Source organism: Carcharhinus amblyrhynchos, chromosome 2, assembly GCF_965287045.1.
Source record: "Carcharhinus amblyrhynchos chromosome 2, sCarAmb.v2.hapA, whole genome shotgun sequence".
NCBI classification, from domain to species: domain Eukaryota; kingdom Metazoa; phylum Chordata; class Chondrichthyes; order Carcharhiniformes; family Carcharhinidae; genus Carcharhinus; species Carcharhinus amblyrhynchos.
In genome coordinates this window covers 112,653,779-112,681,046 of record NC_137325.1, presented here as the reverse complement: position 1 = coordinate 112,681,046, position 27,268 = coordinate 112,653,779, and the positions used below count along the sequence as shown (strand labels likewise).

At 43.2% G+C, this 27,268-nt stretch overlaps 1 protein-coding gene across 1 annotated transcript in view; it reads left to right on the top strand.

Moving 5' to 3' along the window:
- c2h10orf67 (chromosome 2 C10orf67 homolog) overlaps positions 1-27,268 on the top strand; it is a 201,626-nt gene that overhangs the window by 6,556 nt on the left and 167,802 nt on the right. Inside the window, exon 3 of the mRNA XM_080214695.1 lies at positions 12,896-13,039. Coding sequence (XP_080070821.1) covers positions 12,896-13,039 — 144 coding nt within the window. The remainder of the gene's footprint in view (positions 1-12,895; positions 13,040-27,268) is intronic.

The following is a 27,268-nucleotide window of genomic DNA, read 5'->3' as shown; positions in this document are numbered from 1 at the left end:
TCAACGAGGACGAAGTAGAAAGGGTCAGGAGCTTCAAGTTTTTAGGTGTCCAGATCACCAAAACTTGTCCTGGTCCTCCCATAGTTAAGAAAGCCCACCAACACCCCTGCTTTCTCAGAAGACTAAGGAAATTTGGCGTGTCAACTATAACTCTCACCAACTTTTACAGATGCACCATAGAAAGCATTTTTTCTGGTTGTATCATAGTTTGGTATGGCTCCTGCTCTGCCCAAGACCACAAGGAATTGCAAAAGGTCATGAATGAAGCCCAATCCACCACGCAAACCAGCCTCCCATCCGTTGACCCTGTCTACACTTCCTGCTGCCTCGGCAAAGCAGCCAGCATAATTAAGGACCTCACGCACCCTGGATGTTCTTTCTTCTGCTTTCTTTCTTCGGGAAAAAGATACAAAAGTCTGAAGTCATGTGCCAACCGACTCAAGAACAGCTTCTATCCTGCTGCTGTCAAACTTTCAAATGGACTTACCTTGCATTAAGTTGATCTTTCTTGACACCATAGCTATGACTGTAACGCTACATTCTGCAGTCTCTTGTTTCTTTCTCTATGAATGATATGCTTTGTCTATACAGCGTGCAAGAAAAAATACTTTTCACGGTATGTTAATACATGTGACAATAATAAATAAAATCAAATAAAAATCAAATCGTATGGGATCTGAGGTGAGCTGGTAAGATGGATACAAAACTGGCTTGGCTTAGAAAGTAGAAAGTAGCAGTGGAAGGGTACTTTTCTAACTGGAGGTCTGTGATGGGCGGTTTTCCATAGGATCAGTGCTGCAGCCTCTGTTGTTTGTAATATATAAATGATTTGGAGGAAAATGTAGGTGGTCTGATTTTGCAGTTTGAAATTGGCAGTTAATACAAAAATTGGGGGAGTAGTGGATATTGAGGAGAATTGTCAGAGGATATAGCAGGATATAAATCAACTGGAGACCTGGGCTGAAAGATGGCAGATGGAATTTAACCTGGAAAAATGTGAGGTCATGCGATTTGGAAGGTCTCTGCAGAAGGAAAGTATACAGTAAATGGTAGAGCCCTTAGAAATATTAGCATCCAGAGGGGTGTAGGTGTGCAGATCCACTGTTACCTGAAGGTGGCAATTCAGGTGGACAAGATGATCAAGAAAGCATATGGCATGCTGGCCTTCACTGAATGGGGCATTGAGTTCAGGAATTGGAAAATCATGTTGCAGCTGTATAAGACTTTGGTTATGTCGCATTTGGAGTATTGTGTACAATTCTGGTCGCCACACTACCGGAAGGATGTTGATGCATTGGAAAGGGTGCAGAAGAGATTTACCAGGATGTTGCCTAGTTTGGAGAATATGGACTATGAAGAAAGGTTGATTGTTTTCATTGGAGCATGGAGGATGAGAGGGGAACCTGGTAGATGTATACAAAGTTATGAACAGCTTGAATAGAATGGATAGTCAGAGTCTTTTTTCCAGGCTCAAAAGGTCAATTACTTGGGGGCATAGGTTGAAAGTGAGAGGGAAAAGTTTAAAAGAGATGTAAGGGACAAGTTTCCACACAGAGCATGGTGAATGCCTGGAACATACTGCTGGAGGAGGTAGTGAAAGCAGATTTTTTAACAGAAGGCATCTGGATCGATATATGAGTCGGCAGGAAATAGAGCGTTATGGACCACATGGAAGCAAGAAAACATTAAATTAGAGAGGCATCTGTGTCAGCACAGATTTGGTGGCCAAAAGGCCTGTTCTTGTGCTGTACTGTTCTTTGTTCTTTGGGTATTAGTGATATGTGTACACTTACACCCTCTCTGAAAATGGCACAAGTTTTGAAACTGTTTAAAAAGAGCATGAGGAACCCATGACTTCACTAATAGTGGAGTACCACAAGGTAGATAATTCTTAGATGAAATACAATTTCTATACAATTGCACACAGAAAATAAGTCCAAATTGTTTTCCATTGTGTTTGTTGTTCAGAAAGCAGAGAGAGTTTTTGTTGAGCTATATTTGTATTGTTAAATATTTGAAATAACGTATAGAGTTGTTAGTTTAATTTAGTCGTTCTGTGTAAGAAGCGTAAAACTCATTAGATTCATGTTAGACAAAGATGTTTATTGTATGGGGTTTTTGGCCAGCTCAGACTGCTTCTAATGTGCTTAGAAAGGTTTATGACATAAAAAGTAAACATGAATTGGAGAAATAATGAGCTGTTACTAATGTGCTGGCCTTGGAAAAGTTCTAGAGGAGATTCACAGAAATGATCACTGGAATGAAGGGCTTGTCATATGAGGAACGGTTGAGGACTCTGATTCTGTACTCTGGAATTTTGAAGGATGAGGGGGGAATCTTATTGAAACTTATAGCATACTGCGAGGCCTGGATAGAGTGGAATGTGAAAGGATGTTTTTACTAGTAGGAAAAACTAGAACCAGAGGGCAAAACCTCAGGCTAAAAGAACGATCCTTTAAAACAGAGATGAAGAGGAATTTCTTCAGCCAAAGAGTGGTGATTCTGTGGAACACTTTGCCGCAGAAGGCTGTGGAGGCCAGGTCATTGAGTGTCTTAGACAGAGATCGATAGCTTCTTGATTAATAAGGAGTTCAAGGGTTATGGGGAAAAGGCAGGAGAATGGGGATGAGAAAAGTATCAGCCATGATTGAATGTTGGAGCAGACTCGATGGGCTGGTTGGCCTAATTCTGCTCCTATGTCTTATGGTCTAACCAGGGACACCTTTAGGGTAGGAAGACTTTTTGAGTGGAGTTTTAGCTGAATTCATGGAGGTTGACCGAGGAAGGGAGAGAATGTACAACTCTCAGCATTACGAGAAACAGGAAAGCCATACAATGGAGTAATGTGAATGAAAGCAACTTCAAGAGGACCTAAAGGTCTGTTAGTTCTCAAAACCAGGTATTGAAAAAGAAGCTCCAGAAATATTGAAGCGAGAAAGAAGAAAGAGGAACTGCCTTTGGAACAGGAAAAGTTAAAGTTCATAGAAGTTAAAGTTGGACCTGGGAAGAGAAGAACTAGTGAGGTTGGCTGCAAACAAGCCACAAATCTGAAGAAATCATGGCTGCAATTCTCCCTTTGTGACCCTCAACTTTTCTGTTGGGTTGTGGTGGGAGACGCATGTCTGCAGCCTTAAACAGGGATTTGCGCATGCGCACCTCCCGGAGCCAGCGAATATTTGCCAGCCAGATCAGGGGTCTGTTGGGGCCGGGGATGGGGGAGGTGCCACTGCTGGGGGTGAGGGAGTGGGTGGGGGGACGGGGGCATTGCCACTGCTGGGGGTGGGGGAGTGGTGGGGGGTGGACTGCACATTGGGGCGCTCCAGGATGGGGGGGGGGGGTGCTAGGGCTGGCCTGGGAATTGTTGTGGGGGCTGCAACTGGGTGGTTGGGGGGGAGGCAGGGGCTAGAGGGGCAGCGCTGCAAGTTTTGGGCTGGCCAGCAAATGGGGAGTCAGACAGACCGGGACCACTGTGCATGCGCAGTTTTCCAGAACTGTCAAACTCCAGCGTGAATAGGCACCTCCTCCGCCCTCCCCAAGGTTTTTAATGAGATTCCCGACTGGGACCTCTGTAGTGCGCAGAGTGCGGAGATTCAGCTGAGAAGCTAAACTGACAGAACAGTCAGGATTTAGAACAATTCTCCCACCAATTCAGCACTTTTGGAAGAATCACGGCCCATATTTCAGGTTTTTGAAGCTATGATATTCTATTGGAGACTGAATACCTGAATTTTGTGTAAATTTGGATGCATGTTGCAATCCAAGGCAAAAATAACCTGGAAGGAAAACCTGGTGCTGGATTCCGTATTAAAATAGTGGTGAGGAAGCTTTATTTACAGGATTGTTGGAAAACCTCAAGCGGATTCTTAATGAAATGGAAAGCATTGTTTCACAATGTGACTTTTTGGGAGTGGTGTTTGGAAACATCCATGAGATAATCATCTGGAAGGTTTGCAAGAAGAAATCCATAAAAGGTCAGTTGAGTGGCTTTCGCCATTTGGTTTCAGAGTGGAATCTTATCTGTATGCCCGTGTGAATCTAAGAGGAGAGGAAAAGAATACTATATTATTGTCAAACTTTTATGTTTAAAATATGTCATAAGAAAAGAGATTGAACAGTTTAGACCTATACTGTCTGGAATTTAGAAAAGGAGAGATCAAATTGAGGTGTATAAGATAATAAAAGGTATGGATAAAGTAGATGTGGAGTGGATGTGGGGCATTGCAGGACGAAAGATCATGGTCCTATGATAAGCAAATTTAAAAGAGAGTCGAAGAGAAACTACTTCTCCCAAAGGGTTGTGAAGTCTTGGAATTCACTACTTCAAAGTGCGATGGATGCTGAGACAGTGACTAAATTTAAGGATGAGTTAGACAGAATTTTGATTGGTAATGGGTTGAAGGGTTATCGGAAAAGGCAGGAAAATGAAGATGAGGAGCATATCAGCCATGATCGAATGGTGGAGCAGACTCAGTGGGCCGAATGGCTAAATTCTGCTCCTATATCCTATGTTAAAAACTGATTAATTGTTCTGTGACTCTTCCTCTACGTTTTCTGAAAAAAGTTAAGGTTATGATATTTTGAGACAGTGTTCCATTCTGGAATCTTCCCGTCCAGCTGTAATGCTACCTTAAATTATAATGTTGTTACCATTTGTTATTAAACTTTGGATGGAGAAACAGAAGAGCAAAATATTATTAAAATGGTGATAGGTTGGCAGTGTTGGTGTACAAAGGTATCCTAATACGCTAGTGCAAACGTGCAAGAACAGCAAGCAATTGGGAAAGTAAATGTTATGTTGGCCTTCATTGCAAGAGGACCTGAGTACAGGAGCAATGATGTCTTTCTACAGCTGTATTCTGTGCAATTTTCATCTCCTTATCTAAGAAATGGTATACTTGCTGCAGAGGGAGTGCAGCAAAAGTACATCAGAATGTTCCGGGGATGGTAGGATTGTCATACGTGGAGAGATTGGGTCAACTGGGACTGTATTCACTGGAGTTTAGAAGAATGAGAGGTGATCTGATTGAAATGTATAAAATTCTAAGTGCTGGGCACAGTAGACGCAGGGAGGCTGTTTCCTCTGGCTGAGGGATCTGGAACAAGGGTTCACAATCTCTGAATATGGGTAGACCATTTAGGACTGAAATGAGGAGGAATTTCCTCACCCAGAGGATGGTGAACCTGTGGAATTCTCCAGTGCAGAAAGCTGTGGAGGCTGAACAGAGTGTATTTACGAAGGGAATGGATAGATTTCTAGGCTCTAAAGGTGTCAAAAAGATATAGGGAGAATGCTGAGTGTGGTGTTGGCTTAGTGGATCGGCCGTAATCATGTTGAATGATGGAACAAGCTTAAAGAGCCAAATGACCTATTGCTGCTTCTATTTTCTATGTTTCTATGATCCCCAGTGGTTGAAGAAGGCGATTACTCATAAAAGGTGAATGATTGATTTGTTCATTAAGTACAAGATAATTTTAGAAGACTTAGAAAACAATATGTAGTGGAGTGCAAAACTGTTTGCTAGATTTGAGCATATAGAAATCATTATAAACAATGGAGATCTCAGTGATTTTCTTTGTATACTTGGACACACTTAAATTAATGTGTTCAGATAATTCACCATTTGGTAATAGTGTTGCGTGTAAGATTGCCACAAAGTTGGTAACTATTCAATTGATTGGTGCTATGTAATGACTCACAGTATTAGAATATAGCAAATGAAATGTAAACAGGAATAGACCAATTGTCCGTTCAATAAGATTACAGCTGATCCATTTCATTGGTCCATTTTAGCAGAACCAACGGGATGAATGAGTACACTATCAAGGGCAGGAGTCTTGGTAGTGTTGAGGAGCAGAAGGATCTTGGGGTCCGGGTCCACAGGACTCTTAAATCGGCCTCGCAGGTGGAAGAGGTGGTCAAGAAGGCGTATGGTGTACTGGCCTTCATAAATCGAGGGATTGAGTTTAGGAGTCGGGAGGTAATGCTGCAACTTTATAAGACCCTTGTCAGGCCTCATTTGGAGTACTGTGCACAGTTCTGGTCGCCTCACTATAGGAAAGACGTAGAAGCTATTGAAAGGGTACAGAGGAGATTTACAAGGATGTTGCCTGGACTGGGAGGCATGCCTTATGAAGTTAGGTTGAGGGAACTGGGTCTCTTTTCCCTGGAGAGACGTAGGTTGAGAGGCGACCTGATAGAGGTTTATAAAATGTTGAGAGGAATAGATAGGGTGGATTCTCAGAGGCTATTTCCCCGGGTTGAAATGGTCGCTACGAGAGGACACAGGTTTAAGGTGCGGGGAGGAAAGTACAGAAGTGATGTTAGGGGTAAGTTTTTCACTCAGAGGGTGGTGAGTGAATGGAATCGGCTGCCGTCAGTGGTGGTGGAGGCGAACTCGCTGGGGTCTTTTAAAAGACTTCTGGATGAGTATATGGGGTTTTATGGGATTGGGGGTTATAGATAGGTGTTGATGTGATCAGCGCAACTCGTGGGCCGAAGGGCCTGTTTGTGCTGTGGTGTTCTATGTTCTATATTTCCCACCTCCCTGCACTATCAGCCTTTGTTTGATAGTGTTTGTACAGTGCCTTGAGGTATTTTATTAAGTGCAAGTTTCTGTTACCATACTATCCCCATTTCCTTAGTCCTCTCAGTCAATTGATTTTGGCCTTGAATTACTGACTGATTGAGCATCTATAGTTCGCACAGAAGATAATTCCAAAGATTCACAATCTTTGACCTTATTGACCTCTTATTCTGAAATTGTGGGCCAAGTTTTTGTGGAGTTGGAAAGACTCCATTTCTGACATCCAGTTTTTGCCAGTAGGAATCACACAGGAGGGAAACCCAAGTAGGGAAGTTTGAGCTCCATACTGAATTCATCTCGAATCTATTTAGGTTATTGCATGGGTCTTAACTTGAAATATGGGAGTCATGAACTTATGGACTAGACAATAGGAGAGTAGATAAAGTCTGTTTACCTTTCACTATCTGGAGTTTTATTAAAGCACTCTGCTCTTTAAAAGGTAAAAAAAGCTTGGCTTGTCAGTGACAGTTTATAAAAGATCTCTTTGACTGCTTTGGTTGACAGGCATTACTTTGTAAAAAAAAGTGTAGCATCTGGTCATGCAGTTTTAATAGAGCTTTATGTCATTGTGGATGCTTGGCTGAGTTTCAAACACTAACTCAGCAGGGAGTTCTTGAGTTCACAGTTTGATTGACAGTTTAAAATCATTAGCTGTCTTTGTGGGGTCTGAATCAAAGCTTTTTGTTTTTACAAGAGATTAATCACTTGACATGTAAAAGCTTTTGTCATTCCCAGCTCGGCCTTCAAACATATATAATTTATTTTGATTAGATTTAAGATGCCAGTTTCGGACTTGACTAAATCACTTCCAAACTCAATTTAAAATTTAATCTATTATGGCTACTGTTCTTTGGAGGTCTCGTTACTACAAGATTATTAATTAACCCTTTCTTATTGTGTAATAGAATACCCAAAATAGCCTGTTCCTAGTTAGTCCCTTGACATACTGATCTAGAAGACTATCTTGCATATATATTCCATGAACAATTCATCCACACTATTACTGCAAATTTGGTTTGCCCATCCACATAAAGATTAAAATCTTATATCTAACATGTGCCTCTATTTTCCTGATTTATACTCTGCCCAACACAATAGCTCCTGTTAGGTGACCGATTATAACTCTGACCAATATTTCCTCATTTCTGTGTTTATTTCCACTCAAACTGATTCTACCTCTTGAATTATGGAACTACTTACTTTAATTAATCCTTTATTATCAAGGCTACCACAACTTTTTCTATTTTGACTATTTCTTCTAAATGTTAGGTTGGTCACTTTGCAACCATGTTTCCATGATGGTAATAAATCAAACATACTAATTTCTAATGTGACAACCATAAGGTTGTTTTGTTTTAGGACTAGATCTCTTTGGTTTATAAAATAGTGTTTTTTGGGACGCTAGATTTAAGTGTATGGTAGATGAAAGGAATCATGTGACCTGTTCTGAGGTCTGCCTTACAGTAAGCCTGAGTGTTTCATTTCTTAGAGATTTGAGGAAGGCTTATTATTTTATTGAGAAGAAGGAACAGGGTTTTGAAAAGTAGTAAGCAAGGGACAGAACTACTTAAGGCCTGCTACTTAAGTAGAAAAATGCTGACTCTCTCATCAACCACAAAGAATGTGGGTAGACTCTGTCCTCAGGTTGAAGACTGAGTTCATGAGAAGGGATAGAAGGCTAGAATACTTGTCTATCTTGAACCTAAAGAATGAGATCTATGTGTAACCCTCGCAGTGAGAAGAGACTGGGATTGGAGGTTGCCTAGCTGGGAAAGTGAAAAGGAAGCAGCTCATTGGAAGCCTGGAACATTTGTGAATCATTTGTGATGAGAACTGCAACAATTCTGTGGAGAGTGCAATCCGTGATAAATATAAAGAAACCGTTTACTTCGTTGAAAGTCTAAGTTGCTACAAAAGAATAAAACTCCTTACTCAATATTGTTAGTTATTCGATACAATAAAAGTTCTAAAACATGAAATTTTCACACATTTCCATTGTTCACTAGATGTTCAGATTTCTCAATCAGTCTGCACGGAAATTGTAACACTATCTGTTATTCGTTTATTATTTATTCTCCCAGCCCACTACACTTGCTGGGAGATTCAAACAGAGGCCATTTTGCAGGCTCCTCGCTGCACACCACAGCCTCCGCGAGTCTCAAGGCACTGGATTTCTGGCACTGTCAGCTCAGCACCAGAAATTGGCATGGGGCTGCATAAATATTTAAATATTCATTTCAATGTAATTTACATTGGATTAGCTTCTTCCCTCTGCCATGATTATTTCACTCCAGCAGGGTTTACAATAGCTCCCTGCTAGGGGAGCTAACAGCGTGACCCGTTGGAGTTCAGGAAGGTCATTAAAGTCCCCCAAAGGATCAGAGTTAAGGGGGGGTGCCCCCTGGGCATTGCCGGCCTAGCAGTGTGAGCCTGGCCGCTCTGGCACTGCCCAAGGGGCACATTGGCGCTGCCCACCAAGCATTGGCAGTGCCTAGAGGCCAGGGCCAGAGGGGGCAGGCCTAATGGGGGCTGGGCCTTTTAGGGGGGAGATTGGCAGGGAGGTCCCGTAACCAGTAATAGAGAGATGGAAATCAGCGATCAGGACTGGGCATTGGGGTGGGAGTTGGTGTCAGCCTGCCGGGAGGGGGAAGGGTCGGCGCTGCAGGTGGGGAGGCAGGGAGATCGGGACTTACGGGGGAGGGTGACAGATCTTAGTGCTGATGGGTCAGTGTATGGCATGCTCAGTGACCCACTTAGCACTATGCTGCCACCTTCCCCAGCTTGAATAGATCCCACCCCCTGATATTTTGCATGAATCACATCAATGCATAGAGCATGGCAGATTCATTTTGAAACTCCCACTGAAAAAAACGGCAGGATTTATTCCAGTTTTTACATGAATTCGACACTCATAATTTTGTGGGGAAAATTCCTTCCTTGATCTCTAGCATTGGTCTTTTTTTCCAATTTTCTCTGATGCTGCCTTCTTCACTAATGCCCCATTATCTTCACTGTTCCATCCTGACCCACTCTGCTTATTTTCAACCAATATGCTGCTTTGCCCCAGAGTCTCAACATTTCCTTTACTGGTTTTGAATTTTCCTTTTCCCGAATCTTCCCACCTGCGGCTTTATTAGTTTGAAGCTTTATCTACTGCCCTAGTCATTCAATTCACCAGGACACTGGTCCCTACCTCGTTTAATTGGAGTGTGTCCCAGTTTCCTACACCACTCTTTCAATCACACGTTTAATTGCGTAGCAGGAGAATCCATCAAAGAAAGTTGTGCAGTGTTGATCTGAGGAAACGGATGATCTCCTGTGGGGCTGCTTGGAGTCAGTGGACTGGTCAATATTTAAAAACTCTGTGACTAACCAGAATGAATATGCCACTACAGTAACTGACTTCATTAGTAAGTGTGTAGAAGACTGTGTGTCAAAGAAGCAAATCCGTGTGTTCCCCAACTGGAAACCATGGATGAACAGGGATATGCACTGCTTGCTGAAGTCCAGGTCTGAGTCGTTCAGGTCAGGCGACACAGACCTATACAAGAAAGCCAGATATGATCTAAAGGAGTCCATCAAAGATGCCAAAAGACAATACCAGACCAATTTAGAGTCCCAGGCTAGCCACACCGACCTCTGCCAACTATGGCAAGGTCTGCAAGACATAAAAGGCTACAAAATGAAGGCATATAAAATCGCCGGCTCCAAGCACCTCTCCCTTATGAGCTCAATGCATTCTATGCCCGTTTTGAGCAAGAGATCAACGAGGGCGTGCCCTCCACTCTAGAAGCCTTGGATGAATTTGTATCTGGGGTCACCATTGCAGATGTCAGACCAGCTTTCTCAAAAGTCAAACCATGGAAAGCAACCGGCCTGGATGGGGTACCCAGATGTACACTTAGATCTTGTGCAGATCAGCTGGCGGGGGTATTCACAGACATCTTCAACCTCTCTTTGCAACAATCTGAGGTCCCCATCTGCTTCAAGAAGACAATCATCATCCCAGTACCTAAGAAAAACCAAGCAGCGTGCTTTAATGACTATCGGCCGGTGGCTCTAACATCCATCATTATGAAATGCTTCGAAAGATTAGTCATGGCACGAATCAATTCCAGCCTCCCAGACTACCTGGATTCACTATAGTTTGCGTACCACCGCAACAGGTCCACAGCAGACGCCATTTCCCTGGCCCTGTACTCAACCCTGAAACACCAAGATAACACGGACACCTATGTCAGATTTGTATTTATTGACTACAGCTCAGCATTCAACACAATTATTGCCACAAAACTCAACTCCAAACTCCATGGCCTGGGCCTCAGCACCCCTATCTGTGACTGAACCCTGAACTTCCTGACTCATGGGCCTCAATCAGTAATGATAGGCACCAACCCCTCCTCCACGATCATCCTCAACACCGGTGCCCCACAAGGCTGTGTTCCCAAACCCCTACTATAGTTCTTATACACCTATGACTGTGTTGCCAAATTCCCCTCCAATTAGATTTTGAAGTTTGCTGACAACATAGAGGATCGGATCTCAAACAATGACAAGATAGAGTACGGGAATGAGATAGAGAATTTGATGAACTGGTGCAATGACAAAAATTTCTCCCTCAATGTCAAAATGAAGAAGATTGCCATTGACTTCAGGAAGCATAAAGGAGAACATGCCCCTGTCTATGTTGATGGGATGAAGTAGAATGGGTTGAGAGCTTCAGGTTTTTAGGTGTCCAGATCACCAATAACCTGTCCTGGTCCCTTCATGCTGACACTATAGTTAAGAAAGCCCACCAACACCTCTACTTTCTCAGAAGACTAAGGAAATTAGGCATGTCAGCTACAACTCTCACCAATTTTTACAGATGCACCATAGAAAGCATTCCTTCTGGTTGTATCACAGCTTGGTATGGCTCCTGCTCTGCCCAAGACAGCAAGGAACTACAAAAGGTAGTGAATGTAGCCCGATCCATCACGCAAACCAGCCTCACATCCATTGACTCTGTCTACACTTCCTGCTGCCTCGGCAAAACAGCCAGCATAATTAAGGACCCCACGCACCTGGACATTCTCTCTTCCACCACCTTCCTTCAGGAAAAAGATACAAAAGTCTGAGGTCACGTACCAACCGACTCAAGAACATCTTCTTCCTTGCTGCTGTCAGACTTTTGAATGGACTTACCTTGCATTAAGTTGATTGTTCTCTATACCTAGCTTTGACAGTAACACTACATTGTGCACTCTCTCGTTTCCTTCTCAATGAACGGTATGTTTTGTCTGTATAGTGTGCAAGAAACAATATTTTTCACTGTATGTGAAACAATCGGAGCTCTGAACTGTGCATGCGCAGTTAGAAAAAATTTGAAAAAGCGTGCCCGTGTCAGGTTGCTCCGAGCTGCAGAAAGCGGCCCGGAAGCAAAAAACGGGAACAATGGGGCACACACACATCACTGTCCCCCTTATCCGCACACCGCTCCGCTGCCCACAGACATCACTGACCCCCCCCCACCCCCATCCACTCACCCCTCCACTCCCCAGACCGATCATGACCCCCTACCACCTCACCCCGTACCGATCGCCTGCAGAGTGGCAGCGGACCCCATGCAACCCCCTACCAGAGATCAATCTGCCCCACCCCCACCCCCCCTCCCCAGTGAGTGATCGGGCCTCCGTCCCCACTCCAGCAGAAATACATCTTACCTGCCTCCCTCCTCACCCCCCTCCTCAGAGAATGATCTGGCCTCACTCCTCCTGCACCTCCCCCCAAGAGAATGGTCTGCCTCACTCACCTCCACTGCCTCCCTCCCCCAAAACAACAATCTGGCCTCACTCCTCACGCCCCCTCCCCTCCACCCCCAGAGAATGGTCTAGCCTCACTCACCCCCCCCACCTCCCCAGAGGAACATCTGACCCAACTCCTCCTCCCTCCCCACCAGACAACATTCAGCCTTCCCCCCACCAGCAGTCAACGATCAGCCCTCTCCCCCACCAGTCAACGATCAGGCTTCCTCCCCACCAGACAACAATCAGCACCCCCTTCCCACCACCAGACAATGATCAGCAACCTCCCCCCCCCAACATGTGGATCGCGTTAATGGCCTCACACACAACTTTACCACATTTTCGTGCCATATGATAAAATCGGCCATAATGATTCCTTTTTCCAGTTTCTTTCTGTCCTGTTAATCCACCTGGTATTTCTTTGTATTCTCTGCCTAGTATCATCATAAACCTCCTTTTTCTGTATTATGTTGCATTAATGCAATAAATGATTGTTGCAATATGATTAATATTTTGTGTCTTATTCAGGAAATTGCCACACTTAAGAGAACTGTACAATCCCAAATACTGCTCCTAAAAGCAGACTATGGAAAGAAAATGGAGCAGCAATCCTTTGAGCTATATAACAGGATTAATGACCACAATTCTTATCTCCGAGATTTTTATCTGCAGGTAATGATCACATTTAATTTCTGTTTATATACTGCTATGAGTACTCCAGTATAATTTGTGTTTGTATGGTGAGGGTAAGAAGCTAGTTCCACTATCATGCTGCAGTATTAATTTCAACCATTAATTCATTTTCAACCATTCATGAATTAATTGTTCAGTTAAAACAGATATGCTGATGCACAAAATTTACTTTACAATAAATATTCACTTTCTCAGTCAATTGCTTACCGAATCCTTGGGCGCGTGTTGACTAAAACAATTTTGTCCCTAACCAACAGGATTAGTGCAATGAATGTATATTATGTGTAATTGCTTTTAGTTTAATATGGTTGAATTTATTGATTAACTTATGATATGATGGAATCTGTTGTTTCAAAGTTTGTATTGAGGAGACAGATGCTAATTGTAAAGAGAAACTAATAAAGGAAACTGACCTTTATAGTTTATATGGAAATTAAGACTAAAACTGAGATTGGAAACCACAATTTCTGGGAAGACTGGAATAGGTTGAAATCATATGAAAAGATACACAGCCTTCAGAGCTCAGATGCTGATCCCAGTGGTGTGTTGCAGGCAGGCTGAAGAAGGCCAAGGCCATCCAGAAACTGAGAATAGTCAAATATACAGTTGGCATAGCTATTTCCATTACTTGAAGATAATATTGATGAACTTACTCAAGGTGTGGAGATGCCGCCATTGTACTGGGGTAAACACAGTAAGAAGTCTCACAACACCAGGTTATAGTCCAACAGGTTTATTTGGTAGCAAAAGGTGCTGGCTTTCGGAGTGCTGCCCCTTCGTCAGGTGAGTCCAGACCATGCCCATGTTGGTTGTTGGCTGCAGATCTGGCTAAATCCTAGAAGAAGAGGAGCTGAAATTCTTCGAGAGGACAACAGAGTTTTGAAAGACCCTGTGACTGACTTTGATATATGTGCTGACTCAACTGTTGAGAGTCAATTTGTAAGATTTGTCTTAGTGGTACCTGCTGTTTAATATGTAATTTATAGTTTATAGTTGATCCTAATTAGTCTGTTAATTCATGTTTACTTATGTTGCTTCTAGGTATTATTATGTAGATGTTTACCCAGGATAAAAGTAGTTTTTGTTTTATTTGACTCTTGTATAGTAAGCATTCTTTTGTTTCAACCATGGAATCTTCTGGCTTCATTCTTTCAGTTAATAATGGAGTTTTCCAATTTCTTAAAAAGATACTGATCTTGACCTAGATCATAACAATGACTAAAAAGTTCTGCTGATGACTTCTGTTATTGTCTAAGAAAAAGCATGACTTTTTTTAAATGGGTATGCATTATTTGCCATTGCATATGTGTGAAAAATCAGTATGACTTATTAATAGCTCTTGGCATCTGATGACATATAGCATTCCAAAATAAATTTAAAGGCAAATTTTGAGAATTTAGTGATATTTGGTGCATTGATGAGGAGTATATTTATATTATCACCTTCAAATCACTGGGTGGGGTTAAGTTATGAACCAAGTTAGATTAGGTGGGGTGATAAAAGTACCTTTTATATTCTACTGAGATGTGCGCTGAATAATTAAACTGTTTCTTACTAAAAATAATCAACTTGACAGATTCTTTAGTTTATGAAGCTCGTTAGGATGGAAAGATTTCAGACTATAATTCAGGTGAAAATACCAGATGAATGGCACAAATGGTTACTTGAGTCTATTTCTTAGATTTCCGCTAAGCTGCTAAAGAGCCTTTGTGGATCTTCCAGGCCCAACAGGTTTTTGCATCAGTCCATTTATGAGGTTATTTCTACATACTGGTGACAAAGTTTGGAGTATAGATAAAGCTGCTTCTCAGATGGTGGGAAGAGAGATGCTAGTGCCTAATCACATTAGATGTATAGCCTAGTTTGTATGCAACATGGTATCTACAACCCAGAATATTGGATCGGATGTGAGGCAAATAAATGTGAAAAAAACAACCTTTGAGAATATTTAAAAATAGTCCCTGGACTATTTAAGAAGCAGGAGTGTAATAATTTTAAAAATTGCTTTGCTTAACTCATTCATCATCTTCAGACAAGGAGTAGCATCATACAATTTACAAAAGCATTGTTATTTCCAGTCTTAAGGTTATACTCCAAGCATTATCTTAAACCTTTATAGTGTTATTTGTGTGTGTGTATTTAATATCTTGCATGCTCTCACTCTCTCTTTATACATATATAAATATATAGATATGCAACATGAAGCAAATAGTAGTAAATTATTAGACTTAGTAATGTTTGTCATCTTGCTGACCGTTCAAACTAACATGATTATGATTAAGTTAATTGGTTTCTTCGTCTCTGATCTGCATTTAAGCTTCAAAATTAAAATAATTATCTTGTTTAATTCATCAGTCTTGAGCGGTATTCCACGGAGGTCTAGATTAATTCATTTCTTTAAAGTTAAGTGAGGGCAACAGGAACTCATGGAGAAGAAGGAAAAATGGCTGATGGGGAGGGAATAGGGAAAAGGCAGTAGAAGGGAGTGACAAATGGAAAGGGAAGAAGAGAGGATGTGAACATATGAAAAGAGAATTCAAATTGGCAGAAAGTTGAGGTATTGAACAGCCAGCCAGAAAGAGAAGTACACCCATTGGAGAGTAGGGAATGTGTGGTCGGGAAATGGGATGAAAGATGTTGCTGTCAGAGAAAAAATGAAAATATGTTGTGTTAGCCTACAAGGGACAGCTGTTGAGCTATTCAGCTTTAAGGGTTCAGGGACAAGTAGGTGTGAGGGTTGAAAATTTGATCTTTGGATAGGATATGAGTCAAGATAAAGTTCAGTGTGCAGGAGGAATATATGAGTCTAAATCCTATTCACTATCTGAAGTAAAAGTATTGAGATTAGATTTCTCAATGGTGTTGGAACTGTTAGCTGTAAATCTCAATTTGAGGGTTTGTGCTCAGTGAGTGAATAGAAGTTAAGGGCTGAAACTTTGTTGTGATGAAAGGTTTATGGTATGAAATCTTGATCAATAGAAGGGCAAGTGAATTAGTAGATAACTTATTTTTATTTCCCCATGTCACCAAAAAGAAAGAAGTACCTTTTTACAGTGACTGATCTCATCAAATTGTACAGAACACCAGCATCGTTCCAAAAAAACTCTCTACCTGTACGCACTTGTTCAGACATCTGTGTATGCGTATGCATTTACATGAAACTATTTGAATCTTCAGGGACAATGTAGACCAATAACTTAAATTGATGAATTTGCCCTCTGTAGATGATTGTTTTTAATTTATTTTGGGTTTATAAGAACATAAGAAAATAAGAAATAGGAGCAGGAGTAGGCCATCTAGCCCTTCGAGCCTGCCCCGCCATTCAATAAGATCATGGCTGATCTGTCGTGGCTCAGTTCCACATTCCCGCCCTCTCCCCATAACCCTTAATCCCCTCTCTTATCAAAAACCCATCAACCCGCGTCTTAAAAATATTTAGCGAGGCAGCCTCCACCACTTCAATGGGCAGAGAATTCCAGAGGTTCACCACCCTTTGAGTGAAGAAGTTCCTCCTCAACTCCGTTCTAAACCGCACCCCCCCCCTTATCTTGAGGCTGTGCCCCCTAGTCCTACTGTCCTTTCTGAGTGGGAAGAGTCTCTCCACCTCTATCCTATCCATCCCATTCATCATCTTATACGTCTCAATGAGATCTCCCCTCATTCTTCTAAACTCTAACGAGTACAAGCCTAGTTTATTCAGCCTCTCCTCATAGCTCAACCCCCTCAACTCCGGTATTAGCCTAGTAAACCTCCTCTGCACTCCCTCCAAGGCCAAAATATCTTTGCGCAGGTGCGGCGCCCAAAACTGCACACAGTACTCCAGCTGCGGCCTCACCAATGCCCTATACAGCTGCAGCAAGACCTCCCTACTTTTATATTCAATCCCCCTCACTATGAAGGCCAGCATCCCATTCGCCTTCCTGACCACATGCTGCACCTGCAAGCTGGGTTTTTGTGACTCATGCACAAGGACCCCGAGGTCCCTCTGCACCGTCGCCTGCTGCAGTTTTTCACCCCGTAAGTAATAGTCCTTCCTACCATTATTCCTACCAAAGTGGACCACCTCACACTTGCCAACATTAAATTCCATTTGCCATTTCCTAGCCCATTTGCCCAGCCTATCTAGATCCTTCTGCAGACTCTCCACACCCTCCGCACAATTTGCCGTTCCACCAATTTTGGTGTCATCAGCAAATTTCGACACCCTACACTCGGTTCCCTCCTCCAGATCATCTATATAAATGGTAAAAAGCTGAGGCCCCAGCACCGACCCCTGGGGTACTCCACTAGTCACCATCCGCCAACCCGAATAGCACCCGTTGACCCCCACTCTCTGCCTCCTATTTGACAACCAATCCTCTATCCACGCTAACACCCTACCCCCAACTCCATGTCCCTCGACCTTCTGCAATAACCCTAAAAACGTGGGATGTTGGAGCGGGGAGGTGGCTAGAATAAATAGCATAGTGGATTAGTACGTTGATGTTTTGTATGAAGCTTATGTAAAAATACTAATAGTATGCAGTTCCTTATGTTGTTTCTAAATGGCCTACGTGAAGTTTTATTTCAGTTAATAGTAGGCAAAACTATAGCATAAAACTGTTCATCACTTGTCAAAATTGATTTTGTGTCGAAGGTCATAAAGATGATGATATGTAATATAGAAAATAGGACAAGGAGCTCTTTATTCCATTTGTATTACCATTGCAAAATAATGATGCAAAATAAGTATTTACTAAAAAAAGATGTACTGTTGGTCTATGCCTCTGACATCATTGCCACTGCTGGCTAGAGTCATAGACTCTAGAGTCATAGAGGTTTACAACATGGAAATAGTCCTTTAGCCCAAATTGTCTATGCCGCTTGGGAAGTCCCAAATGCCTGCATTTGGCCCATATCCCTCTATACCCATTTTACCCTTGCAACTGTCTAAATGCTTTTTAAAAGACAAAATTGTACCTGTCACTACTGCTGCCTCTGGCAGCAGTAAGTCCAGAAATTCACCACCCTGTCTGTGAAAAAATTGCCTTCTGGACCCTTTTGTATCTCGCTCCTCTCACCTTAAACCTATGCCCTTGAGTTTTAGACTCCCCTATCTTTGGGAAAGATGTTGACTATCAATCTTATCTATGCCCCTCATTATTTTATAGACCTCTATAAGATCACCCCAAGCCGACTACGCTGCAGAGAAAAAAGTCCCAGTCTATCCAGTGTCCCCTTATAACTCAAACCATCAAATTCCAGTAACAAGCTAGTAAATCTTTTCTGCAGTCTTTCTAATTTTAATAATATTGTTTTCATAATAGGGTAACCAGAAATGTACATTGTATTCCAAGTGTGGTCTAACTAATATCTTGCACAACTTCAACAAGACGCCCCAACTTCCAGATTCAGTGTTCTGACCAATGAAACCAAGCATGCCAAATGCCTTCTTCGCCACTCTGTTCACGTGTGACTCCACTTTCAAGGAGCTGTGTACCTGTGTTCTGAGATCTCTTTGTTCTAAAACTCTCCCTGAAGCCCTATCATTAATTGAGTAGGTCCTGCCCCAATTCGATCTACCAAAATGCATCACCTCACATTTGTCGAAATTAAACTCCTTCTGCCATTCATCGGCCCACTAGCCAATTGATCAAGATCTGGTTGCAATCCTAGATAACATTCTTCACTGTCCACTATGCCACCATCTTGGTGTCATCTGCAAACTTACTAACCATGCTCCATACATTCTCATCCAAATCATTAATATAAATAACAAATAACAGTGGACCCAGCACTGATCACTGAAGCACACTGTTGGTCATAGGTCTCCAGTTTGAAAAACAACCTTCTGCAACCACCCCCTGTCTTCTGTTGCCAAGCCAGTTTTGTATCCAATTAGTTACCTCACCCTGGATCCTGTGAGATTTAACCTTATGCATTGGTGTGGGAGGAATGGGTTTGAATTTATGGGGCAGGGGATTTAGTGGTAGGGGATGGGGAAATGGCTGAGGTCTTGAATAACGTTTTTGTTTCGGTCTTCACGGAGGAGGACGTGATAATTTGCCAGGTGTTAGCGATGGAAAGGTGGTAGGACTGGAGGGTCTCAATGACATTATTGTTACTAGAGAGGCGGTGCTCGACAGACTGGAGGGGCTGATTGTGGACAAGTCCCCAGGACCGGATGGAATGCATCCCAGGGTTCTGAAAGAAATGGCGGAGGTGATAGTGGATGCCTTGGTGGTTGTTTTCCAAACGTCGCTGGATTCCGGGGAAGTGCCGGAAGATTGGAAAACGGCTAATGTTACACCGTTGTTTAAGAAGGGTGCCAGGCAAAAGGCAGGGAATTATAGGCCGGTTAGTTTAACGTCTGTTGTAGGTAAAATGTTAGAATCCGTCATCAAGGAGGAAATAGCGAGGCATCTTGAGGGGAATTGCTTGATAGAGCAGACACAGCACGGTTTCGTTAAGGGGAAATCATGTCTGACAAATTTATTGGAGTTCTATGAGGATGTGTCTAGGGCGGTGGATAGAGGAGAGCCGGTGGATGTGGTCTTTCTTGATTTTCAGAAGGCGTTTGACAAGGTACCTCACAAGAGGTTATTGCAGAAGGTCAGGGGGCATGGAGTTGGGGGTAGGGTGTTAGCGTGGATAGAGGGTTGGTTGTCAAATAGGAGGCAGAGAGTGGGGGTTAATGGGTGCTATTCGGATTGGCGGTTGGTAACTAGTGGAGTGCCCCAGGGGTCGGTGCTGGGGCCTCAGCTATTTACCATTTATATAGATGATCTGGAGGAGGGAACCGAGTGTATGGTGTCGAAATTTGCTGATGACACCAAGATTGGTGGAACAGCAAATTGCACGGAGGGTGTGGAGAGTCTGCAGAAGGATCTAGATAGGCTGGGCGAATGGGCCAGGAATTGGCAAATGGAATTTAATGTTGGCAAGTGCGAGGTGGTCCACTTTGGTAGGAATAATGGTAGGAAGGACTATTACTTACGTGGCGAAAAACTGCAGCAGGCGACGGTGCAGAGGGACCTCGGGGTCCTTGTGCATGAGTCGCAAAAACCCAGCCTGCAGGTGCAGCAGGTGGTCAGGAAGGCGAATGGGATGCTGGCCTTCATAGCGAGGGGGATTGAATATAAAAGTAGGGAGGTCTTGCTGCAGCTGTATAGGGCGCTGGTGAGGCCGCAGCTGGAGTACTGTGTGCAGTTTTGGTCGCCGCACTTACGCAAGGATATTTTGGCCTTGGAGGGAGTGCAGAGGAGGTTTACTAGGCTGATACCGGAGTTGAGGGGGTTGAGCTATGAGGAGTGGCTGAATAAACTAGGCTTGTACTTGTTAGAGTTTAGAAGAATGAGGGGAGATCTCATTGAGACATATAAGATGATGAATGGGATGGATAAGATAGAGGTGGAGAGACTCTTCCCGCTCAGAAAGGACAGTAAGACTAGGGGGCACAGCCTCAAGATAAAGGGGGGGGGGGCGCGGTTTAGAACGGAGTTGAGGAGGAACTTCCTCACTCAAAGGGTGATGAATCTCTGGAATTCTCTGCCCGTTGAAGTGGTGGAGGCTGCCTCGCTAAATATTTTTAAGACGCGGGTTGATAGGTTTTTGATAATCGAGGGGATTAAGGGTTGTGGGGAGAGGGCGTGATGTGGAACTGAGCCACGACAGATCAGCCATGATCTTATTGAATGGCGGGGCAGGCTCTAAGGGCTGGATGGCCTACTCCTGCTCCTATTTCTTATGTTCTTATGTTCTTATCAAAGGCCTTGCTGAAGTCCATATAGACAGCATCAACTACACTGCCCTCAGCTACCTTCTTGATTACCCCTTCAAAAAACTCAAATCAAATTCATGAGACATGATTTTTCACTCACAAAGCCATGTTGACTGCCCATAGTCAGTCCTTACCTCTCAAAATGCCTGTAGATTCTGTCTCTCACGATAGACCCGCCAGAGACGTTAGGCTCACTAGCCTGTAGTTTCCTGGCTTTTCCCTGCAGTCCTTCATAAACAAACGCACAAGATTTGCTACCCTCCAATCTTCATGATTTAAGTAACTCTGCTAGGGACCTGCAATTTCCTCCCTAGCCTCTCACAATGTTCTGGGATACATTTCATCAGGTCCTGGGGATTTACCTATCTTGACGAGCTTTAAGACTTCCAACACCTCCTTCTCTGTAATATGTGCACTTCTCAAGACATCACTATTTATTTCCCCAAGTTTCCTAACATCGAGGACTTTCTCAATTGTAAATACTGATGAGAATTATTCTTTTAGAATCTTGCTCATCTCTTGTGGGTTCACACGTAGATGATCTTGTTGATCCTTAAGAGGCCCTACTCTGTCCCTAGTTACTCTTTTGCCCCTTATGAATTTGTAGAAGCTGTTTGGATTCTCCTTTACCTTATTTGCCAAAGCAATCTAATGTTCACTTTTTGCCCTTCTGATTTCTTTCTTAACTTTACTCCGACAACCTCTGTACCCTTCCAGAGCTCCACTTGATCCCAGCTACCTATGCATGTCATATGTCTCCTTCTTCTTTTCAACCAGGGCCTCAGTATCCCGAGTCATCCAGGGTTCCCTACTTCTACCAGCTTTGCCCTTTATTCCAAAAGGAACATGTTTACCTTAAACCCTGGTTAACACATTTTTGAAAGCCTCCCACTTACCAGACATCCTTTTGCCTGCCAACAGATTCCTTCAATCGACTTTTGAAAGTTCCTGTCTAATACCATCAAAATTGGCCTCACCCCAATTTAGAATTTTAACTTTCAGGCCAGACCTATCATTCTCCATAACTATCTTAAAATTAATGGAATTATTGTCACTGGTCCCAAAGTGAACTCTCACTAATATTTCTGATACCTGCCCTACCTTATTTCCCAAGAGGAGATTAAGTTTTGCCACCTTTTTCTTGGGCCATCTACATAGTGAATGAGAAATTCCTCCTGCATACTGTTGCAAACTTGAATAGATTAATTGCATATTGGTGTTTGTAAAATTGTAAAATGCTAGGTAAAGCATTGCATTCCCCCTTTAAAAGTTGGTGCTTTCACTGTGCTTAAAAAGTTTAAAAAAAATGCAAGTACATACAGAGACCTCAGATGGAACAAAAGAACATAAGAACATAAGAAATAGGAGCAGGAGTAGGCCATCTAGCCCCTCGAGCCTGCCCCGCCATTCAATAAGATCATGGCTGATCTGTCGTGGCTCAGTTCCACATTCCCGCCCTCTCCCCATAACATAAGAACATAAGAACATAAGAAATAGGAGCAGGAGTAGGCCATCTAGCCCTTCGAGCCTGCCCCGCCATTCAATAAGATCATGGCTGATCTGTGGTAGCTCAGTTCCACTTTCCCGCCCTCTCCCCATAACCCTTAATCCCCTCTCTTATCAAGAACCCATCAACCCGCTTCTTAAAAATATTTAGCGAGGCAGCCTCCACCACTTCAACGGGCAGAGAATTCCAGAGATTCACCACCCTTTGAGTGAAGAAGTTCCTCCTCAACTCCGTTCTAAACCGCCTCCCCTTTATCTTGAGGCTGTGCCCCCTAGTCCTACTGTCTTTTTTGAGCGGGAAGAGTCTCTCCACCTCTATCCTATCCATCCCATTCATCATCTTATACGTCTCAATGAGATCTCCCCTCATTCTTCTAAACTCTAACGAGTACAAGCCCAGTTTATTCAGCCTCTCCTCATAGCTCAATCCCCTCAACTCCGGTATCAGCCTAGTAAACCTCCTCTGCACTCCCTCCAGGGCCAAAATATCCTTGCGCAGGTGCGGCGCCCAAAACTGCACACAGTACTCCAGCTGCGGCCTCACCAATGCCCTATACAGCTGCAGCAAGACCTCCCTACTAATCCCCTTGTCTATCAAAAACCTATCAACCCGCATCTTAAAAATATTGAGCGAGGCAGCCTCCACCACTTCAACGGGCAGAGAATTCCAGAGATTCACCACCCTTTGAGTGAAGAAGTTCCTCCTCAACTGCATTCTAAACCGCCCCCCCTTTATCCTGAGGCTGTGCCCTCTAGTCCTACTGTCCTTTCTGAGCGGGAAAAGCCTCTCCACCTCTATCCTATCCATCCCATTCAACATCTTATACGTCTCAATGAGATCTCCCCTCATTCTTCTAAACTCTAACGAGTACAAGCCTAGTTTATTCAGCCTCTCCTCATAGTTCAACCCCCTCAACTCCGGTATCAGACTAGTGAACCTCCTCTGCACTCCCTCCAAGGCCAAAATATCCTTGCGTAAGTGCACACAGTACTCCAGCTGCGGCCTCACCGGCGCCCTGTACAGCTGCAGCAAGACCTCCCTACTTTTATATTCAATCCCCCTCGCTATGAAGGCCAGCATCCCATTTGCCTTCCTGACCACCTGCTGCACCTGCAGGCTGGGTTTTTGCGACTCATGCACAAGGACCCCGAGGTCCCTCTGCACCGTCGCATGCTGCAGTTTTTCGCCACGTAAGTAATAGTCCTTCCTACCATTATTCCTACCAAAGTGGACAACCTCACATTTGCCAACATTAAATTCCATTTGCCAGTTCCTGGCCCATTCGCCCAGCCTATCTAGATCCTTTTGCAGACTCTCCACACCCTCCGCACAATTTGCCGTTCCACCAATCTTGGTGTCATCAGCAAATTTCGACACCATACACTCAGTTCCCTCCTCCAGATCATCTATATAAATGGTGAATAGCTGAGGCCCCAGCACCGACCCCTGGGGCACTCCACTTGTCACCAACCACCAATCTGAATAGCACCCGTTGACCCCCACTCTCTGCCTCCTATTTGACAGCCAATCCTCTATCCACGTTTACACCCTACCCCCAACTCCATGCCCCTTTACCTTCTGCAATAACCTCTTGTGAGGCACCTCGTCAAACGCCTTCTGAAAATCAAGAAAGACCACATCCACCGGCTCTCCTGTATCCACCGCCCTAGACACATCCTCATAGAACTCCAGTAAATTTGTCGGACACGACTTCCCCTTAACGAAACCGTGCTGCATCTGCTCTACCAAACAATTCTCCTCAAGATGCTTCGCTATTTTCTCCTTGATCACAGATCAAGGAAACATTTGTACTGAAGGGCCAGGCAACATTGTTGCCAAGACAACAAACAGGCTTTGGAATTTTTTAAAATTCAGTCAATCAAATTTGAATCAGGCACTTAGATACCAAGGACCTTTTGAATTTTCTGGTTTTGGCAACCTAGGACCAATCATATTGTGAGGCGTATTGATATATCATCACAGGTATAAAAGGAAGAGGGCAGTGCAACAGAGGAAGAGAGAGCACTGTCATTTGTCAGAGTAACAACTGTTAGTTCAGTTCTAGAGTAAGAGAGAACTGCCAGCTCACAGCTTCATTTATGTCTTAAAACACCATCTCGGTAGAAAAGGCACGCAAGAAGAAAGAAGATCCAAACAGAAGAATCAACAGAAAAGACTCAGAATATTCTGGAAGATGCCAAGTCTGGTTATAATTTAGAGTGATTAAAATTCTTTTTTTGTTAATAAGTGGGAATTATATTTATCTGATCAGCATTCCATTAGAATCATATTTTATTTGGTTCGTTAACAGTTTAGTTAACTTGTTCACTGTTAGATAATAAATTGTTACTTGTTGATTTTAGAGAGAGTGTCAGGGAGTTATTTTGATTTAACCACTAAAAGTTGCTGAAGAGCAGATCTTACCAATTCACACTCACTTTTACAGATTGAGGCGAGGGACTCCTCTTTGAGTGGTTAGAGGTTCTCAGAGGGGGGATCCACCTCTGCTTCATAACAATACACTCGACAAATTTCCCTCCATCCAAGCCCCCTAATACTGTGGCTGCCCCAGTCAATATTGGAAAAGATAAAGTCCCCTATTTTTACCACCCTATTTTTCTTGGAGCTATCTGTAATCTCCTTACATATTTGCTCCTCAATTTCCCGCTGAGTATTTGGGGGCCTGTAGTGAATTCTATCAAAGTCACTTCTCCCTCCTTATTTCTCAGTTCCAGTCATATAGACTCAGTGGACAAACTCTTGGATATCTCCCCTCTCAGTACTGCCGTGGTGTTCTCCCTAATCAAAAAACGCAACTCCCTCTCCTTTCTTACCTCCTGTTCTATCTTTCTTATAGCATCTGTACCCTGGAACATTGAGTTGCCAGTCCTGCTCCTCCCTTAACCATGTTTCAGTAATAGCTGTAATATCCCAGTCCCATATACCCATCCATGCCCTGAGTTCATCTACTTTGCCTGTCAGGGCTCTTGCATTGAAATAAATAACTCCCTGACACTCTCTCTAAAATTAACAAGTAACAATTTATTTATCTAACAGTGAACAAGTCAACTAAACTACTAACAAACCAAATAAAATATGATTCTAATGGAATGCTGATCAGATAAATATAATTCCCACTTATTAACAAAAAAAAGAATTTTAATCACTTTAAATTATAACCAGGCTTGGCATCTTCCAGAATATTCTGAGCCTTTTCTGTTGATTCTTCTGTATGGATCTTCTTTCAGTTTAATCCAGACTTCCCTTGCTCTCTGCCCTGCTTTCTCAGATCACCTGTCCTGTCATGTTATGTACACTCTCCCTGTGTTTTATTTCCCTTAGCCTTACTGGACCCATTCACTGAGTTCTTCACTGTCTCTGTACTCTGTACTATAGGCCTTTTGTGATTTTTGTCTTTGGTTTCTCTGCCTTCCACCTTTCCCCTTACTACCTTTTGTTTCCGTCCCCACTTTACTTCCCTCTGACTTCTTGCATTGAATCCCATCTCCCTGGCACATTAGTTTAAACTCTCCCTAACAGCACCAACAAACACTCCCCCTGGAACATTGGTTCCAGTCCTGCCCAGGTACAGACCATCCGATTTGTACTGGTCCTACCTCCCCCAGAACCGGTTCCAGTGCCCTCGGAATTTGAATCCCTTCCTCTTGCACCATTTCTCAAGCCACGTATTTCTCTTAGCTGTACTGACATTCCTATTCTAACACGTGACACTGGTAGCAATCCTGAGATTACTACCTTTGAGGCCCTAATTTTAGTTTAACTCCTAACTCCTACAGTCAGGTTGTAGGACCTCATCCCATTTTTTAGCTACATCGTTGGTGCCTACATGCATTACGACAGCTGGCGTTCACCTTCCCCCTCCAGATTGTCCTGCAGCCACTCTGCGACATCTATAACTGAGATTACATAAATACTTGACAATAAAGGTGATCATGTTTTGACCTGACACTTGCTGGCTGAACTCTTTTGCTTCCACTGTAGTGATTATTTTTCAGCTGTTGGAGATGTGTGGTTACATGTTGATGTGGAGATGCTGGCGTTGGACTGGGATAAACAGAGTAAGAAGTCTCACAACATAGAGTCCAACAGGTTTATTTGGTAGCACAAGCCACGAGCTTTTGGAGCACTGCTCCTTCATCAGGTGAGTGGGATTTCAGTTCACAAACAGGGCATATAAAGATACAAACTCAATTTACAAAATAATAGTTGGAATTTACAGGTAATCAAGTCTTAAAGGTACAGATAATGTGAGTGGAGAGAAGGTTAAGTACAGGTTAAAGAGATGTGTAATGTCTCCAGCTAGGACAGTTAGTGAGATTTTGCAAGCCCAGGCATGTCATGGGGGTTACAGATAGTGTGACATGAACCCAAGATCCCGGTTGAGGCCATCCTCATGTGTGCGGAACTTGGCTATCAGTCTCTGCTCAGTGACTCTGCATTGTCGTGTGTCGCGAAGGTCGCCTTGGAGAACACTTACCTGAAGATCAGGGACCAAATGCCCATGACTGCTGAAGTATTCCCCAACGTGAAGAGAACACTCTTGCCCGATGATTGTTGAGCAGTGTTCATTCATCCATTGTCGTAGCGTCCGCATGGTCTCCCCAATGTACCCTGCCTCGGACGTACCACACTCATCTCTTGTATGTGTATGGTATGTCATACACATATCATATGTGTATGTCATACCATACAGATATGGTATGTAATATGTGCATATGACATATGCACATACGTCATAAGTGCTTAACCCTCTCTCCACTCACATTGTCTGTACCTTTAAGACTTAATTACCTGTAAAGACTCACATTCCATCCATTATTTTGTAAGTTTGTGTCTTTAAATGCCCCGTTTGTGAACTGAAATCCCACTCACCTGATGAAGGAGCAGCACTCTGAAAGCTAGTGGTTTGTGCCGCCAAATA